The 17393-nt window shown below is 34.5% G+C and overlaps 2 protein-coding genes and 1 long non-coding RNA gene across 9 annotated transcripts; 2 read left to right on the forward strand and 1 right to left on the reverse strand.

Annotated features, from left to right (window-relative positions):
- Positions 1–1372: 1372 nt before the first annotated feature.
- LOC111994087 (putative disease resistance RPP13-like protein 1) lies at positions 1373–2855 on the forward strand. The gene is made up of 2 exons (XM_065778661.1): positions 1373–2764; positions 2850–2855. The coding sequence occupies exons 1-2, from the start codon at positions 1373–1375 to the stop codon at positions 2853–2855; spliced, it is 1398 nt and encodes a 465-aa protein (XP_065634733.1).
- Positions 2856–3153: 298 nt separating this feature from the next.
- On the forward strand, positions 3154–4728 carry LOC136069758 (uncharacterized). Its single transcript, XR_010630972.1, has 3 exons — positions 3154–4181; positions 4295–4334; positions 4441–4728. It is a non-coding gene; the product is annotated as an uncharacterized LOC136069758 (long non-coding RNA).
- Positions 4729–6155: 1427 nt separating this feature from the next.
- LOC111994089 (uncharacterized) lies at positions 6156–12144 on the reverse strand. 7 transcript variants are annotated; one of them, XM_065778640.1, is made up of 6 exons: positions 10671–12143; positions 10462–10527; positions 10223–10307; positions 7717–7764; positions 7472–7610; positions 6156–7322 (listed from the first exon to the last, which is right to left on the reverse strand). In XM_065778640.1, the coding sequence occupies exons 1-3, from the start codon at positions 11850–11852 to the stop codon at positions 10302–10304; spliced, it is 1254 nt and encodes a 417-aa protein (XP_065634712.1). In that variant the 5' UTR covers positions 11853–12143; the 3' UTR covers positions 6156–7322; positions 7472–7610; positions 7717–7764; positions 10223–10301. The 7 variants fall into 7 exon arrangements, with proteins under 7 accessions (XP_065634712.1, XP_065634709.1, XP_065634710.1 ...); XM_065778637.1 differs by lacking the exons at positions 7717–7764; positions 10223–10307 and having other exon boundaries at positions 6156–6580; positions 7238–7322; positions 10671–12144; XM_065778638.1 differs by lacking the exons at positions 7717–7764; positions 10223–10307 and having other exon boundaries at positions 6156–6583; positions 7238–7322; positions 10671–12144.
- Positions 12145–17393: the final 5249 nt, after the last annotated feature.

Raw genomic sequence — 17393 nt, forward strand, 5'->3', positions numbered from 1 at the left:
CATTTATTTTTGACATTTGATCTTTTACTAATTTCTCTCCCTTTTGTTAACATCCTATTGTATTCCCAAATTTGATGATAATTCTAATGTACTAAATATGCATATGTTTGGTTTGATATTATTATTATATTATAATAAATTTAGTGTTTCTAAAATAACATGTGTTTTGTATTCTCTTTTTCTATTAATCCATTGTAACGTTTTATGGGAATACTTTATAAGAAAATTGTTTTATTCTTTTCTTCTTCTTTTTTAATTGAGGGTTTCTAAATTGATATTTGTTTTGTATTTCATTTTTCATTGATGCATTGTAACATTTCATGGGAAGACTTTATAAGAACAATTTTTATTTATTGAATAAATATTATACGTTTAATTTAAAAAAAATGAGACAAAACATAAATAATTATGATATGGAGGATGTGCTAAATTAAATGTTGAATAAAATAAGATGAGAATAAAATAATAAAAATGAAATGTATAGCATGCAATAAGCACCATATTATTTTAGTTATGCTATGTAATAAAATAATATTATATTTTTATATACTATCTTATAATGCAATAATATAACATTTAACAACCAATGAGAATAAAAAAGATAACAACATAAAATATAAAACTAAATCATATCAAGCTGAATTACCTGTCAATTCCAATTTGGCAAACTAACTGACTTCTAGTAGTCTAAAACTGATTTCTGCGATGCATTTGGTGGAGCTTTCAATACTGCATCAGTATGTTTGATGGTCAACCTGTTACACTAAAATTAAAAAAAAAAAAAAAAAAAAAAAAAAAAAAAAAAACCAAAATGAAGTAAAATATATATATATATATATAGAGAGAGAGAGAGAGAGAGAAGAGAGAGAGAGAGAGAGAGAGAGAGGCTTTTGTGGTGGAAAAATAGAAATTATGCATGGAATAAGAGGGAGAATGACAATTTTATAGCATGAGGATAAGAATAAGAAGAGTCAAAAATAAAGGAAGATAAAAAGATAGAATAATATTAATATTGAGAGTAGTGGGGATATGAAAAGTTGAAATGGAATGAGAAAGGTTGAAGAAAGTTAAGGTAAAGAGTAGAGGAGACATGAAAAGTTAAAATGGAATTGACAATTTAATAATAAATAAGAATAATTAAAAAGAAGATAAATTAAATATGATATTTTGATTGTAATATAATAGAGTTTTTAATTCACTTTAAATGTTAAAAAAATTGTATAAAAAAATTGGAAAAAAATTGATAATGACATGGCTGTTGACGTGGCTCAATGAGAGCGTAGCAACATTAAATACTACGTTTTAGCTTTTAGTAATATATAGATTCCCAAAGACCTATGAATTCGAAGAGAAAGAACTAGTCTTGTTATGGATGGCAGAAGGTTTGCTTCAAGAAACAGAAGGAATCAAGCAAATGGAAGATCTTGGTAGTGAGTATTTTCTTGATCTACTTGGGAGATCATTTTTCCAACAATCAAGCAATCATGCATCACGTTTTGTCATGCATGACTTGGTCAATGATCTAGCTCAATGGGCTGCAGGAGACATGTGTTATAGGTTGGACGACAAATTGAATGCTAATAATCAATCCAAGATTCCCACAAAGGGACGCTATTTCTCCTACATTCCTTGCTTTTGTGATGGCATCAAAAGATTTGAAGACTTACACGAAGGCATGTCATTACGGACCTTCCTACCGCTACCAGAAAGGAAAGTTTGCTACTTAACAAATCATGTTTCCTATCATATGTTGCCAAAATTGAAATGTTTAAGGGTGTTATCTTTAAGTGGATATCAAATTGTTGAGCTATCAAGTTCTATTGGTGATTTGAAACATTTAAGATACCTCAATCTTTCTGGTACTTTGATTACAAGTTTACCAGAATCAATAAGTTCTTTATACAATTTGCAAACGTTGATATTGAGACGTTGTTTCAAACTTACAAGGTTACCAAAGAAAATTGGGAATCTAGTCAATCTTCGACATCTTGATACTACAGATGCTTATTTAATCAAAGAGATGCCAGTGGGACTAAATAATTTAAAAAGCCGACAAACACTGCCTGAATTTGTCGTGGGAAAAGATACCGGATCTAAGGTAGGAGACTTGATGAACTTGAAGTTTCTTCGCAATACACTTTGCATTTCAGGCTTAGAGAATGTGCTTAATGTTGAGGATGCTAGAAAGGCTTATTTAAATGGTAAGAACTTAGATGTATTGGTTATGAAATGGGGGTCGTCCGTGCTTAATGATTTACTAGATGCAAGAGTTGCAATAGATGTTCTTGACATGTTACAACCTCCAACAACAGTAAAAGAACTTTCCATTAAGGGTTATGTTGGTGCAAGATTTCCAACTTGGTTAGGAGATCCTTTATTTTCTAAATTGGTGCTCCTTAAGATGAATAGTTGTGAAAAATGCACATCCTTGCCTGCGATTGGACAATTACCCTCCCTAGAGGATCTTGTCACTATAGGAATGGCTGGGGTGAGAAGTGTCGGTTCTGAGTTTTATGGGGATGGTTTCTTTAATCCTTTTAGATCTTTAGTTAGACTTCGCTTTGAGGATATGCAAGAATGGCAAGACTGGATTCCTTGTGGTGTTAAGTATGAAGAATTCCCTTGCTTGCATGAGCTTTCTATCATTAAATGCCCTAAATTGCAAGGAAAATTGCCCCACCATCTCCTATCATTGGAAAAAATTTCTATTCGTAAATGTGAGCAGTTGTTTGTTTCAATTCCAAACTTTCCAATGCTTCATGAGGTAGAAATCGTCGGATGCAAAGAGGTGATAAGCAAAAGCCCCGTTGAGTTAAGCTCACTGAAGTCCATGGTTCTTTCTATTTCAGATTTGACAAGTTTGACAGAGGAATTCATGCAAGGATCAACAAAGGTAGAATATGTGACGATAGATGATTGTAAGGAGCTAACATCTTTATGGCAAGAGAGGCTCATTTCCCTTGTAACGCTAGATATCAGATCATGCCCAGGACTTGTGAACATCAATCTACCATATACGTTAAGGACAATGAAAATTAAAAATTGCAATGCTCTGAAATCCTTGCCGATGTCCAATAGTATGTGTATTGAATACGCATATATTGATAACTGCCATTCTCTCACCTGCATTTCAAGAGGCCAGCTGCCTCAACTTTGAGAAGGCTACACATTAAAAATTGTGAGAATTTGCAAGTTGTGCTTGATGAGGAGGAGGCCTCTTCCTCTTCTTCTTTAGTGAGGAATGAGGGAAATCTTTATGGCAATAGTAGTAGTAATGAGTCACTTCTTGAACACTTGGAGATTAGGGAATGTTCATCTCTAAAATGCTTGTCATCAAAAAACCAGTTTCCTGCTGCCTTGAAAAACCTTTTTGTATACAAATGTCCAGAGCTGGAGTCAGTAACAAAAGAGCTACAAAATAATGTGCCTCTTGAACACTTCCAAGTTTGTCACTGTGAAAAGCTTGAGTCCTTACCTGAGGGCCTACACAGACTCTGCCACCTCTATGCGATCAAGATATGGGATTGTTCTAGTCTTGTTTCCTTACCTGATGGAGGTCTCCTCCCAACCAGCCTGAGAAAGCTTTCGATTGAAAACTGCGAGAAACTTGAGGCCTTGCCTAACTGCTCGCCCAACCTCACCAATCTTCAAGAACTAGTGATATGCCGTGTCCAAGCATCATATCCTTCACGGAAGAGGGTTACCCCACAAATCTTACATCACTTTGGCTGTCAGGGGTTAATATCTGTAAGCAACTATTTGAGTGGGGGATCCACAGACTCACATCTCTTAGAGATCTCAACATTATGGGCGGGTTTCCGAATTTGCAGTCATTTCCTGAGGCTGAGGAAGATGGGAAGACAATGATGATGATGATGCTGCCTATCTCTCTCACTAGCCTGAGTATTATAAATTTTCCAAATTTAGTACTCCTGTCCAAGGGCTTTCAACACCTCTCTGCTCTTGAAATGTTGTATATCAAAGATTGTCCTAAACTTGAATACCTCCCAGAGAATGGTCTGCCTCCTTCACTTCTGAAACTTTATATTTATAGGTGTCCTCTACTGGAACAGCACTGCAAGAAAGGCAAAGGTCGAGAGTGGTTCAAAATTGCCAACATCCCTCGTGTTGAGATTGATTGGAGGTCTGTCTATGAGGTGGAGGAGGAGCAAGAATAATTGGTATTTCTCTCTCTCTCTGAACGTATATGTTTACATATGATTTTTTTTAAAATTTAATAGTACAACATGATTTTAAGAATTCCAACCCTCACCCAAGTTAATTATTTTTGCAGTATCGCCTGAACTCCTAAAAATTCTTCTCAATACTTGGAGGTACGTTAAATTTTGGGTTGCACTGGTACTTATTATTATTAGCTCATCAATATCTAGTTTAGTTAATAATTTATTTGAAATACCTAAACGAGGTATTGTATTGCAGAATTTGATGATTGCAAGTTAGATATCATGTTGAGGAACACAATGATCAATGGGTATGCAGAGAATATCAAGATGGCATTTTCATACTATGCCTGGGTGGAATGACATTTCAACCAAAGATCATGTCTTGCACAGATGAATAAAGCATTCTCACCTTTGCTGCAGATGGGCAGGTATCTCATTTATTCCAAAGCAATTATGGTATGAAATGAAATGCCATAGTTTCATCAAAATGTGCACCAACCTTATATTAGAATATAAGAAATGATCTGGACCATTCCAGAATTTATGTTGATGTTTGCTCTTAATCGAATAATTATCATATGATGAATTGTTCTCCAAGTTAATGGATTATAAGACCTTGGTGATACAAATTTGATAACTTGATGACTGCTTCTTGTTTATCTCATTTGTCACCTGGTTTTCTTTTGCTATAAACAAGACTTTTCTCTATTTTGTGAACTATGGAATTTTTAATTACAACATTTGGTTAATTTTAGATGAGACTTGCCCAGATTCTGGAAGTGGGAGTTCAAACTACATTAATCGGCAAACATCCAGGCCAAGCTCATGAGTTGGCTCTTGAGCCTGAGACCTCATATCTTTCATAACTGTAGTGAAGATGGAGTTGTGCAGAATGGGAGTTATGGTTCCCTATTGTTAATTTAATCATTGATTGCATAGTCTCATTTGGAGGCTTTAGAGAATGAATTCTCTGCTCCATTGAGAGGGAGGTTGGTTCCATAATTCCCAAATATTCTTCTCAGTTTTCACATGCCTAGAACATGAAGCTGATTCCTGTTCAGGTCAACTCCTAGAATATGAGGCACAGATTAAACCCTCCTATTATACTACCAGAACCATTAATTTTTTTTTTTTTTTTTTTTTATAGCTTCATTCAGTAAACATTTGTTAGTAGGGCTGTAGGAGGAACTTTGCTCCAGTTATTGAATAAAACAGAAGAGCCTATTAGAAAGAATGCATCCCCCAAAGCAATGTATGAAATAGAACCTGAATTTGTATCTTGCCAAATATGCAGAGTTTTGCCAAACAAACACCAACTTTAAGATAGCTATGAGTTTTGGACAGAAGTGAGAAACTTTGGCTTCATATTTCTACTTGTTTGATCTGGATTTAAGTTAGTTTTAGTGTCGCAAGATGCATCATGTTTTGGTGGAAGTAACCGTCCATAGTATTATATGAAATTAGGAAATAAAAATTCATTGCTGAAGATAGATCTGGTAGAATGTTTAAGGGGATTCCTTATATGCCTACTCCCCCCACTTTCTTTTCCTTTTTATTTTTCCATGTTCCTCTCCACTGCCCAGTTTATGGTCTACTTGGCACTGTGGCACAATCTCCAGTGGACTTAAAACAAAGGAAAGCAGGCATTCTGGCCTGAGAGGGCAAACAACCACTTGACTTTTTCATCTGTGTTAATGTAAATAACAATGTTAGTGCCCTTTTCTTTGATCTCATTCCTCTTCCAAAACATCAGCAAGTTAGAGATAACTACTAGAAGTTAATTAATGATGAATTCTTTTCTCTCTTTTTTCATCTTCAAAGTTTTATCTCTCTAGTATAGTTTTTGCCATAGTAATTTCTTTTCCATAAATGTCGCATGGCATTTCTTCTCTTTAAAAAAATGTCACGTGGCAGTATAGCACAAAAAACTTGTATTAAAAAAAAAAAAAAACACTAAATGCAAGAGGAATATTGTCAATGTAAATTTATATAGATACTATAACAAACTTGTAAATTTATATAATTATACACTCACTGATGTGGATCCTCTTTGGGCAAAAATGTATAAATTTTACACATTTTTTCTATTATACATCCACTGCTGTGAGTGCTCTAAGACCCCATTGATTTAGCCTCTGCTCAACGTGAGCACATAGGGCATGACATCCTTCACAAGAGTTCTTTTTGGCAGAATACCTGCAGCAGGTAGTGCAGAAAACTGTCTAAGCCATTCCTTTTTCTTTTTTCTTTTTCTTTTTTCTTTTTTTGATAGGAATCAGCCATTCTTGTTTCTCAAACACCAGAGCCCCTCCAAAAATTGTACTTCTGTAGCTCTCTCCCTCATATCCAAGCAGTGGGCAAACTTGATAGAAGACTTGAGCATCAAATGCCAGAATCTGCTATTTTAGTATCTTGACTGTCAGTTACGGAATAAATATGTTTCCTTAAACTGTAAAGGGGCGTAAACAATTAAAAAGTAAGAATTTTAATTTGGGCAGTTGTACTCCTAAAGAAATAGGCTCATTGTCAATGCAATTTGAGGGCAGAATCAAGTAAAGTAGAATAAGAGAGAAGAAATAAAATCGCCGCACTGTTGCTTACTTTTCTGCTTGTGCATCGCTCTCCAAAGGTTGGTCCAACAAACAAGCCATAATTACCGAGCATTCCTTTTCCAAGAGACTATTTCATTCAATTCTTACTAGATTTTGTATTACCATCAAAGGGAGAGAAAATAAATGACAATTTCTATAACATTTATCATGATATAAACAGTTCTATAAAATAAATACAAATATCATCATGGTTATAGGTAGACCATATGGTCCATATCTGTAAATTTGCAACTCGCAACTAAGGACCATTTAATCCAACAACACAACTTAGTTCCACACTACCAACTACGTTAAGTAATTTCCTTTATTTGATAAGTCCAAATTTAGCCAATTATATGTCAAGTAATTTCTTATTTTGGGTTAAAAAGAAATTACTATATGTCAAGTAATTTCTGCTTAACCTAAAATGCCAAATTACCATGTCAAGAAATTCATTATTACCATTCACTTCTACAAGGTGCACAGCAAGCGCCACACTGTCGTCGTTATCTGATCCACATGATGCTTCTGGTTTCCAGAAAGCTGCCTGTGGAAAAAAAGAAAAAAAGAAAAAAAAATACCAATTTGAGTATCCATGCCATTTGCTCCCAACAGTTTTGCAGGCACATTATCAAAGCCCCAGGTCTAGACTGCCAGAGTTCAAAATGGTGAACATTTCAGTTCAAAAGGCATCACCTTTCACCAGTTTGCAACACCCCTTGAGCTCAGAATAGCTCCATGCTTATGTGGCAGTTGCTTCTCTACTTCTCTGTATAGCACATCAATAGTCAAATTCAGAGCTCCACTCTTATGTGGCAGCTGCTTCTCTACTTGCCTGTATGGCACATCAATAACCACATTGAGATATTTCTATGGTCTCATAAAAGCTTCATTTGAGCCATCTAGAGTAAATAGAATATTAAACACTGATGATAATATACCCGAAAATACACAGAAAATTATTGTTCCAATACAAGTTGTGTTTGAACCTGAAGCAGTCCAAAAGGAATGTTAAACATAAATGCAATATGCCTGAAACACCGCAAATAATTTAATTATTCCAAATGAAATGCTAAGAATTGATCTTTTCAGTTCTACTATTTCCGATTCTTAGTCTCTTAACAACTACTCTTTCTGATTTCTTCATCCTCAGTGTATGTTTCACCCAGGCAACAGATTCCCAGCCATAATACTAAAGGTACTCTAAATATAGAAATTTCAACTAATGTATCTCCAAACACAGAAATTCTGAACATTCAACTAATTTCAGCGTTTAACTATACACTAGCTAAGAATTGCAATTGCAATGACAACGACTATAATTGATTGAGGATGCACCAGATCTAACTAGCAGTGCATCCTGTACGCAATTGGATACACTGTCAGGAAAGCAAATAGATAGCAAAATGAATGCCAAAGACACATATCCTGGCAGCAAGCTCAGACAACAAATAAATAAATCTTCATCATTGTGTATGTCAAATTGCTACTGTAGTAAGGTAGATTCCAGCTGAAACTACAATTGCAACACCTTAAGGCAACAATACATTTCCAGTTACTGCTTTTTTGTTTAAATTATCAATGAAAATATTATTTCCATTTGCCACTGCTGATTGTAACAAAGGGACGCTGATAGAAGCAAATATATTGGGTAGGATGAGTGGTGTAAATTACTGGTTTTACAACTGGCTGATCAAATGGCTAATATGACCTCAAGAGCATATAACCAATAATACCATAACTCTGCAAATTCTAACCTAAAGCTAAAACAAGATGATTAATTATGTATGTGAGACTAAGAACAAAGCCACCATCCTAGTTTAATGATTAACCAAGAAAACTTTACTACTAAAAACAATACTGAATGACTCCTCTTTTTTTCCCAGGGAAAAGATTCATTAACAACAAAGAAAACAACGCAAGAACAAAAGAATCGAAAAAAAATAACTGTCATAAACAAGATTGGAGCTTCTGCAACCACAAGCACATCAACTATGGTGGGCATGAAGCTAGAAGAAAGGAAGCATTGAAAAATGCATTGAGAGCCCAACGAGCAAGCTGAGCACATTCGTTAGAAAATACAGGTGAGAAATTCGCCATGAATTGACTAAAAAGGGCAAGTATGCTAAAAGGATTTTGTTATATAGATATTCTTATATGTTCCAGAAACTCTGGAACTCCTAATTTGCAAAGTGCGCGTGCACACACATGCTGTTTTTAGTTTTGCGCACGTGCAGCACACATTCTTCATTTTAAATCATAAATGGAAAAACAGTTTAATCTGAAACTCTGGAACTCCTAATTTGCAAGGTGCGTGCGTGCACCCACGCGACATCTTACTTTACCGCGCGTGCAACACACATTCTTCAATTGAAATCATAAATGGAAAAACAGTTTAATCTGAAAGCACTTACTTTAATAATTACATAAACACAATACCTAGCAAAAAAAATTTAATTGTTCTATTAACTCCCAAGCAGTGAAATGATATATTTAGAAATAAGCAGTCATTCTCCAAGACTAGTAGACTACCACTATACATCTTCATTATCCAATCATGACAAACCAAACCAGTTCTCCGATAACCACGTAACCCTAGTTTAATTAACTATATTGTAAAAAACAAAACAAAACAAAAATGAAGACAACAAAATTGAAACTGCAGTTGAATGATTAATTACAAATGGTATTTCCCTCCTAACAACTTTTCTCAAGTTGACTTTGCACGTATCTGTCATTATTCGCTCTGCGTTTCTTTCTCCAATTTCTTGCATGAATTCATATATTAGGAAATAAGGCATGAAAAAACTACGTAATTCATTGGTGAATGCATGACTTTTCTTACAAAAGTGATCATTAGCCACCAAACAAATCTGTTCTCCTCAAACAAGGGCAAATTCAGAAAGAAATAAAGAATGTTGAGATGCTATGCATATAATTATGAGTACGTATCTCAAACATCTCACAATCTGTTAGCTTTGGCTCTTAAGCTTTTTGCATTTGTCTCATGTTCAAAGTGTTCATCATCATAAACACAATGTTAATTTCGTTCAATAAAAGTCTTACTACCTATAAAATAAAAAACATATCTCAAACATCTGAGTTCCAGAAAACGAATTCTGTATTGCTCAAATTGACAAACAAGAAGCTCTAGTAATCTACCATGCAAAGAAGCTCTCTAAAAGAACCCTCATTCCAACGGGATAATAAACAACATGTAAACATTCATATTATTAATAAAGTCTTATAACCGATAATCTCATAATCTTAACTTGATATGTACATCTGTGTTTTGCTATAGACATCTGTGTCTACTTTTCTTTTGCTAAGACATCTGTGCCCTACTAAACTGTGTTTCCTCCCAAGGGCGCGAAAAAGCTAAAAAAGAAAACACTGTAGTCATCCATTCATCTTCAAAGGTTTGTTGGTGTATATGTTTTGTTATACCTTCCCATGTCAAAAAGGATCAGCATTCACAAAACCTTCAAAATTCCAACAACCATTCAAAGAAACACCAATTCCCCATCTAACCCTGCAACAAAACAAAATAAAACCCATCTTCACATATCAAAAAATCTTCAAGTTACCATTTTTATTTTCAATTGCTTGTAACCTAAGAAAACTCCCATTTGAGCCAAACAAACAGTATTGAAAAAAAAAAAGCTTCAAAGTTTTCAATGTTTGACCTTTGAATCAGTGACCCGGTATGACTCTGGAGTAACCGAAGATAACCACAATCCCGGAAAAACATTCTGAAAAAACGAAGCATCAAAATTAGCTTAATTAGCTCCATGAGTATGATTATAGCTATAATTGTTAGATAATTAAACTGAAATGATTGTATTTTGTGGTTGTGATTGAATTTGAATTTGAAATTGAGAATATTTTCAGTTACGTCGAGCTGTTTCTGAACGATCTTAGATCGCTTCTTGGGCCTCCGAGCTGGCTTGGACCCAGTGAAGAGCAAGAAGTCTTTCTCGATGTCTTCTTTCGAAAGCGCGATCGAAAAGTTTGGTTTTTTCTGCTTCTTGTCCGAAGATTTCTTTTCCGCCACGGTTTGGGACCGAGTCGTCTCAGAGCGAGTCGGAGGCTGGGTTTTTCTGGTCACATGCTGTGCCGCCGTCGTCGCCGCCGGCGGTGGAGGTGGATTCTTAGTCGCCGGTTTTCTCGGCCGGAGATTCCACGTCTTTTGCTGCGGCTCTTCGACTTCTACTTCGACGCCGCTGACGCCGGTGGAAGCGCCGGCGCCGGCGGCTGAGGTTTGATCCTGTGGCTCTTCGGTGTCAGCAGCGTGATCAGGATCGACGCGATGACCGTGATCTTCGGTAGCAGCTTCGGCATTGGACTTGCTCTTGGTTTTGATACGAATCAGAAGCCTCGATTTCGCTTTCGTTTCGTAGTCCGCCGATTTCTCGATCGCGCGGCCAGGATTTTCCGATTTCGTCTCCGAATTTCGCTTCGGAGGAGACTCAGAGAGATCGATAACCGGGCCAGCAATCGCCGCCTTCGACTCAGATACAGCGCGAACCGGTTTCTTCTGGGCCTCCTTGTCAACCACGACATTCCGGTTCTGATTCTCCGATTCGGAGCCCCCCTGAGCCGAGTCGCCGAGTTTACCAACCCGGTTCTGAGTCGACTCAGCGAGTTTGAGGTGACGACTGTAATCGACCAAAGCCTTATAATTCGCCCCGAGGTGCGAGGACGACTCGGAGACTGACTCGTGAGTCGACTCAGTAGCGAGTCCCCGGTGGTGGCGGCGGTGTTGATCGCTACTGTTGTTGACTAAAGGAGAGTAATTCGGCGGGAGATTCGAAGAAGCGCCGCCGAAACGAGACGACGAGTCGTGACTCGGCTCGGCGATTTTGAAGCCGAAACTGTTGTAGTGGCTCTGAAGGTTTTGGTAACTATGGATGGCGGTGTTGGAGGGATTCAAAAGCCAATTCAAGCTCGGCTGAGGCTTCGGAGCAGCACCGAAACCCGAAAAAGCCGCGTGCGGCGGTCGCGGCTGCGGCTGCTGCGGCTGTGGGGCTCGAACCTGTGGCGTTTCGGTTTCGGACACCGAGTTTCGGAGTACCATGTTTCGGGTTTTCTTTTTTTCTTTTTTTTTCTTTTTTTGTTTCGGTGAGCTTTAAAAAACAAAAACAGAGAGAGAGAGGGAGAGAGAGAGAGAGAGAGATTGAAAATGAAAGTGAAAACTGAAAACGACGGTGTATTGGAATCAGAAAGGGATTACAGAGTGAGTGAGAATGGTGATTGGAGATTTGTGAGTGAGTGTGAGTGAAGAAAGAGCAGAGAGCGGTTACGATTTATGAAAGTCTGGGATACTCTGATTTTGGAAGGAATGATACACAAGGTTCTTGTTTTTCGCTTTTACCTAATTTGCCCCTTTTTTTTAATGCTTGGATTTTGTTTTTTTTTAAATTAATTTTGTTTTAGATTTTTTTTTTCTTAATTATTGAGAAGAAAGCATCTAGGTCAAACTTAATTGTTTTTTTTTTCTCTCTCTCTTTTAATATACTTCATTATGACTAATTTTGGCAAACTCATAAATATGGCTCATTAATTTCACACCAAAATAAATATATCTCATCTAGTTGTTTTAAATTTTTCTTTTTCATTCTTGTGATTTTGGATTGAAAAATATTAATAGAATTTGGCGTGTACTTTTCGGTCGGCCTTCTTCTTAAACCTCATGCACATTAAGGGTCTGTTTGGATTAAGAGTTGGCTATAAATTAGGCTAATTTATTATCAACTCTACTTTACTCTATTTTTCCTCCTCCTTAAACCAAACAGACCATAATAGAATTGATACCATTTGAGGAGGTGTTAATTAAGCTATAAGGTTTTTGACAAAAATATAAAAAATCAACCTATGCTCTTTAGTATAAACAATTCTTCGTTCATTTTTAACAAACTCCACATTTCTTCTACATTGAGAAAACCTAAACTTACACAATTTGTTTTTTCTCTCAATAATAAGAAACAAGGTTTGATTCATTGATAAGTCATTATGTGATAATATTTATATTCTTCTTATGTCATTTGATGGGATTAATCTTTTTCAGTCATTTTATAACTTCATTAGACATATAGCAAATTCAATTTGAAAAACTATTCATTATTTCAAGAATAATATTTCTTTCTCTCACATAATAATGAATCTTGTTAGTTAATGTGAAGGGAGGGATTGTTGCTCAAAATATTCTTGTTATTATACAAGTATTGTTATTAACTTATTATTATTCACCAATTAAGTAACTTTTGCGCGCTTAAAAAAAATACTAGGTTTTGCAAGTAGAACCTATAATGCATTAGGTCTTTTTAGATATATATACCACTATAAGTTTCTTTAAAAATCCTTATCTCCTCTCCCTGTGTGTATATGTTAAAAATATTTAGTATTCTCAAAAAGAACCTATAATGCGTTATCCAATATGAAATAGGGATGCCAACTGTACATATATACTCTGCTTGCACGTGATAATTTTATACTTACTAAGAAACCAATAGCTGAGGGGTTTTAACAGTTTCTGTTAAATATCGTTAAATTATTGCTTTGAAAACTTTCATAATGCTTGTTAAGGTATGACGCAATCATAAATAAATACCATATATTGTAAGGAAAATTACAGAAAAATGCTCAAAATTTATACCTTCTTTCTCCATCTTCACTTTTCATTTTTATTATTGTCGGCACCTAGGGATCAAATAGATCATAGATGTGAAACTTTTGATAAAACTTTGTACACTTAGGCAGGTAACTGGTTTTCAATTTTATTACAAAGAAAGTTCATTCTCAATTTCTCACTCTAAGCAAATTTTTCTCTCTATGTTCAATGGCTATCAAATTAATTTATGAACAAGTTTTAGACGAAGGGCAAAGTTTTATTAACAATTTACCACTTTTATTTTTTTTTTTTCCTCTTTTATTTTCAAAAAATGCTATCTAATTTGGTAACGCTTGTTTTGGAAAGTTATGATTAATATGGAACATAATGACACATGCACTTTTTTTTTTTTTTTTTGATGGGACACGTACTATTTTAGTACGCATCATTCTTAACCCAAAAAAAAAAAACTTGTTTGGAAAAGTTTTGGGGTTTGACTACTCAGCTAATTTAAAGATCTAGAATGTGCCACGTAGACACCATGCAGACTATTAGATGCAAATGTGGCGAGGCTCCACATAGGAATTTTATGTGGTTCGTATGTAACGGATTTGGTAAATACTAAAATTTTGTGGGCGCACATATTTTTCTTTTTCTTTTTCTTTTTATTTAATCTGCGCACATGTTATTCACTACCAAATTTTTCTATTCTTCTGTCAAAATCATATTCGATATCAGATATTGCCTATATATTTTCATCCAAATTAGTTTGAATTAAAACCAAATAAGGAAGGTAAAAATAGATTTGGACCAGAAAGTGAGACAACTGTGAAAACATTGACCAATGTAAAAATTTTTTTTCCTTGTTTGTGAATAAAAGATCCAGGTTCAAATATGTTTAAATTAAAATTTTATTAATGTCATGACCCGACAATAAAGAACAATTATTGTAAGTCGAAAATCATAGAATAAAAGTTTTATTGCAACTAAAAAAAGTAGAAGGGAAAAATACAATAAAAATAATAATATTGGTAGAGTTTTTTGTAGTTTAACTAGTTGACAATTCTTAACACTTTCATTAAAGACATCTCAATTCAAATATTCTTGCTTTCCTAATTAAGGAATCATTTTTAAAATATATATATACACACACACATAATACAATGTACTTGGCCACCCTTTATATATATATATATATATACACACAAAGAATACTATGTACTTGGCCACCCTTTTTCACAATACAGCAGTGCAAAAAGGAGATGCAGTGGGAGATTTTCAAGAGGGCCAATGTCAATGAGTGTCCCATTGGTTGTGTTAGGGAGTTTACCTTGGTCAAACTGGTAAACCTTTTCATTCAGATTATTACATGTTCAAGGATTGCAGTTTATTTAGTGTTCTGGCAGTATATGGTAATACACACACACACATTGGTCACTAAAATTTGTAATTAAATTTGTTTAGTGACTATTGTGTAAGATGATAAAATCTTCTGTCATTAAATAAGATATCTAAATTTCAAACTTGGCTTACACCAAAAACTAATTAATGACTTGATTGAATAATAAGATCAATCATTATAAAGTGAATGTCATAGGTTTAAATTATACAGTATCTATATATTTTTTAAAAAAAATGGAAGAATTGGTACTGTTATAGGCAAATTTTGAAATTATTGTAAATTTTTTGTTTCCCCTTTCCTTTTGGCCAGTTTGGGCCAGTTTGATTGTGTGGGAAAGGGGCAAGAATGAAAATTATTTGCTCATATTAAATTTTCTCAACTATAATAAATATATGCCAAAACACATAATTATTAAACTTTGTATTTATTCCAAAAATGCACTGCACTGTAACATTATATAAGTTGGCTTATACTTTATACAACCCAACATGATTTAATGTTCTTTATTATTATTAATTATTTTATAGATATGTTTTAATGCTCTTAAGTATCATATATATCATGCTCTTCCCCTCTTTCTTGTCTATATTAGAACTTTAAAGGCCCCCCATCACTCCAATCCCATTCATGAAGTTTAGCAACATTTTATTCCAGGTATTGCCTGAAAATTTTTGCCCAATAAATTAGCAAACGTAGTCAAATTAAGTAACCTTTAAGTGACATTAGATTATTATTATTATTATTATTATTATTATTATTATTATTGTGAGGGGACGAGGATCCAAAAGCAGGTAAATAGGCAATCAATATTACTTCCAAGAAGCTAAAATTCGAAAATTGATCTGGGGCGGTGATCTCATGATTTGAAGGGAGATTGGGGTCACTTAATTGATGAAGATTCCGAGGACATACTTCGAACCTCAGAGGGATGAGCACTAGTTGTATGAAGGGCATTGCTAAACCGTCAAAAAAGAAAGAAAATTGACTTGGCACAGAATTCGAGAAGGATGAAGAAAGAAGGGTATAGAAGTCATCCTTTCCACATTAAATACAAGACAACTATTTCTTTGACCGCATTAATGAAGAAGTGACCATGAACAATGGTGGCACAGCTAAGATTTTAGTGTAAAGCTTGCTGGTATGTTTCGGATGAGACAAGAATTCTAGGAGTGTAATTCCAACCCTCCAAGTGTAGAACCCAAATGCATTGAAGCTGGATATATAATGCATGAGAAAGATCTGGATGAGACACACAAAAAAGAGTAAAAAAAAAAATAGAAAGAGAGCTCATCTCTTTGTAACCTCTTCCTCAGAACAAACCCGAGGACCAACACTTGTGTTTTTCTTTAAGCAACTTTCAAACTGAACATCAAATAAATAAATAATATTTCTCTTTCAATTCTATGACATTAGTGGATATCATAAATAAGACTTGACTGCCCATTTCTAAAGAAATTAATTGTGAAAGCAAATAGTAAAATCTCCATTTATTACATAAAGTTGATCTTTCGTTTTTTTTGCTTGCCTCAATTATTATTATTATTATTATAAACCCTTGTGTTTTTAACTTGAACCACTTCCTCTTAATGGAACAAGCAAAATAATAATCAATGGTAGTAGTACCTAGATTTTCTAGCCATGCACAACAGTGTTTCTTCACGATTCAAAGAAATTAGATAAAGTAAAATAAATTTATCTTCACAAATTGCTAACGCAAGTCAATTGTAATTTGTATCATGCTTCTCGGATTGTTTACTGTGAAGTATGAGGTTCTTAATCTAGGTTTAAATCAACAATGTTGACAATTGCTACCCCACCTACTGTAAATAAATTGGTCTTTGAGGTCAAAACCTTTTAAATTAGGGTATTTTTTATTAGACAGAGTTTATTTCTAACCCAATTTGAACCTCTACTTACTATTTGAGGATTCAAAAGATCATTTATATATATTTTTAGTTATATGATTTATTTAATGAATCATATAATTTGTTAAAATGATTTATTGAATTAGATATGAATGATTTTATAAATCATCATGCTGTTTTAATTTTTTATGAATTATAACATATTAGGTGAGACCGTGAGAGGAAGACTTGTTCTTTTGCATTTTAATTTCAAATGTTTGAGTCTGTTTTTAATATTATCATTATGTTCATGCCTGTTAATAACGTGGTTCTCAAATGACCAACTAAAGCTGAGTTTGGATTGCACTGAAAACAACCCATGTCTGTGTTTGGCGTTTTATCCCTGGGTCTCGTGCATTGTTTATGGGACCCGCAAACTGTTTTTAATATTATCATTATGTTCATGCCTGTTAATAAAGTGGTTCTCAAATAACCAACTAAAGCTGAGTTTGGATTGCACTGAAAACAACCCATGTCTGTGTTTGGCGTTTTATCCCTGAGTCCTGTGCATTGTTTATGGGACCCGCAAGTATGAAAAAATGCAAATTTTACTTTAAAACTGAGTCACACAGTACTATTAACACATTTAAAAATTATTTTGCTACAAGGTTTTCAGCAATAAGCAATATCTAAATAGACCATAAATTTGCAATTTCTCTAATGCGTGCCAACTAGTCGAAATTAAAATTCTATATCAATTAA

This window comes from Quercus suber, unplaced genomic scaffold (assembly GCF_002906115.3).
Source record: "Quercus suber isolate HL8 unplaced genomic scaffold, Cork oak 2.0 scaffold_188, whole genome shotgun sequence".
NCBI lineage: Eukaryota > Viridiplantae > Streptophyta > Magnoliopsida > Fagales > Fagaceae > Quercus > Quercus suber.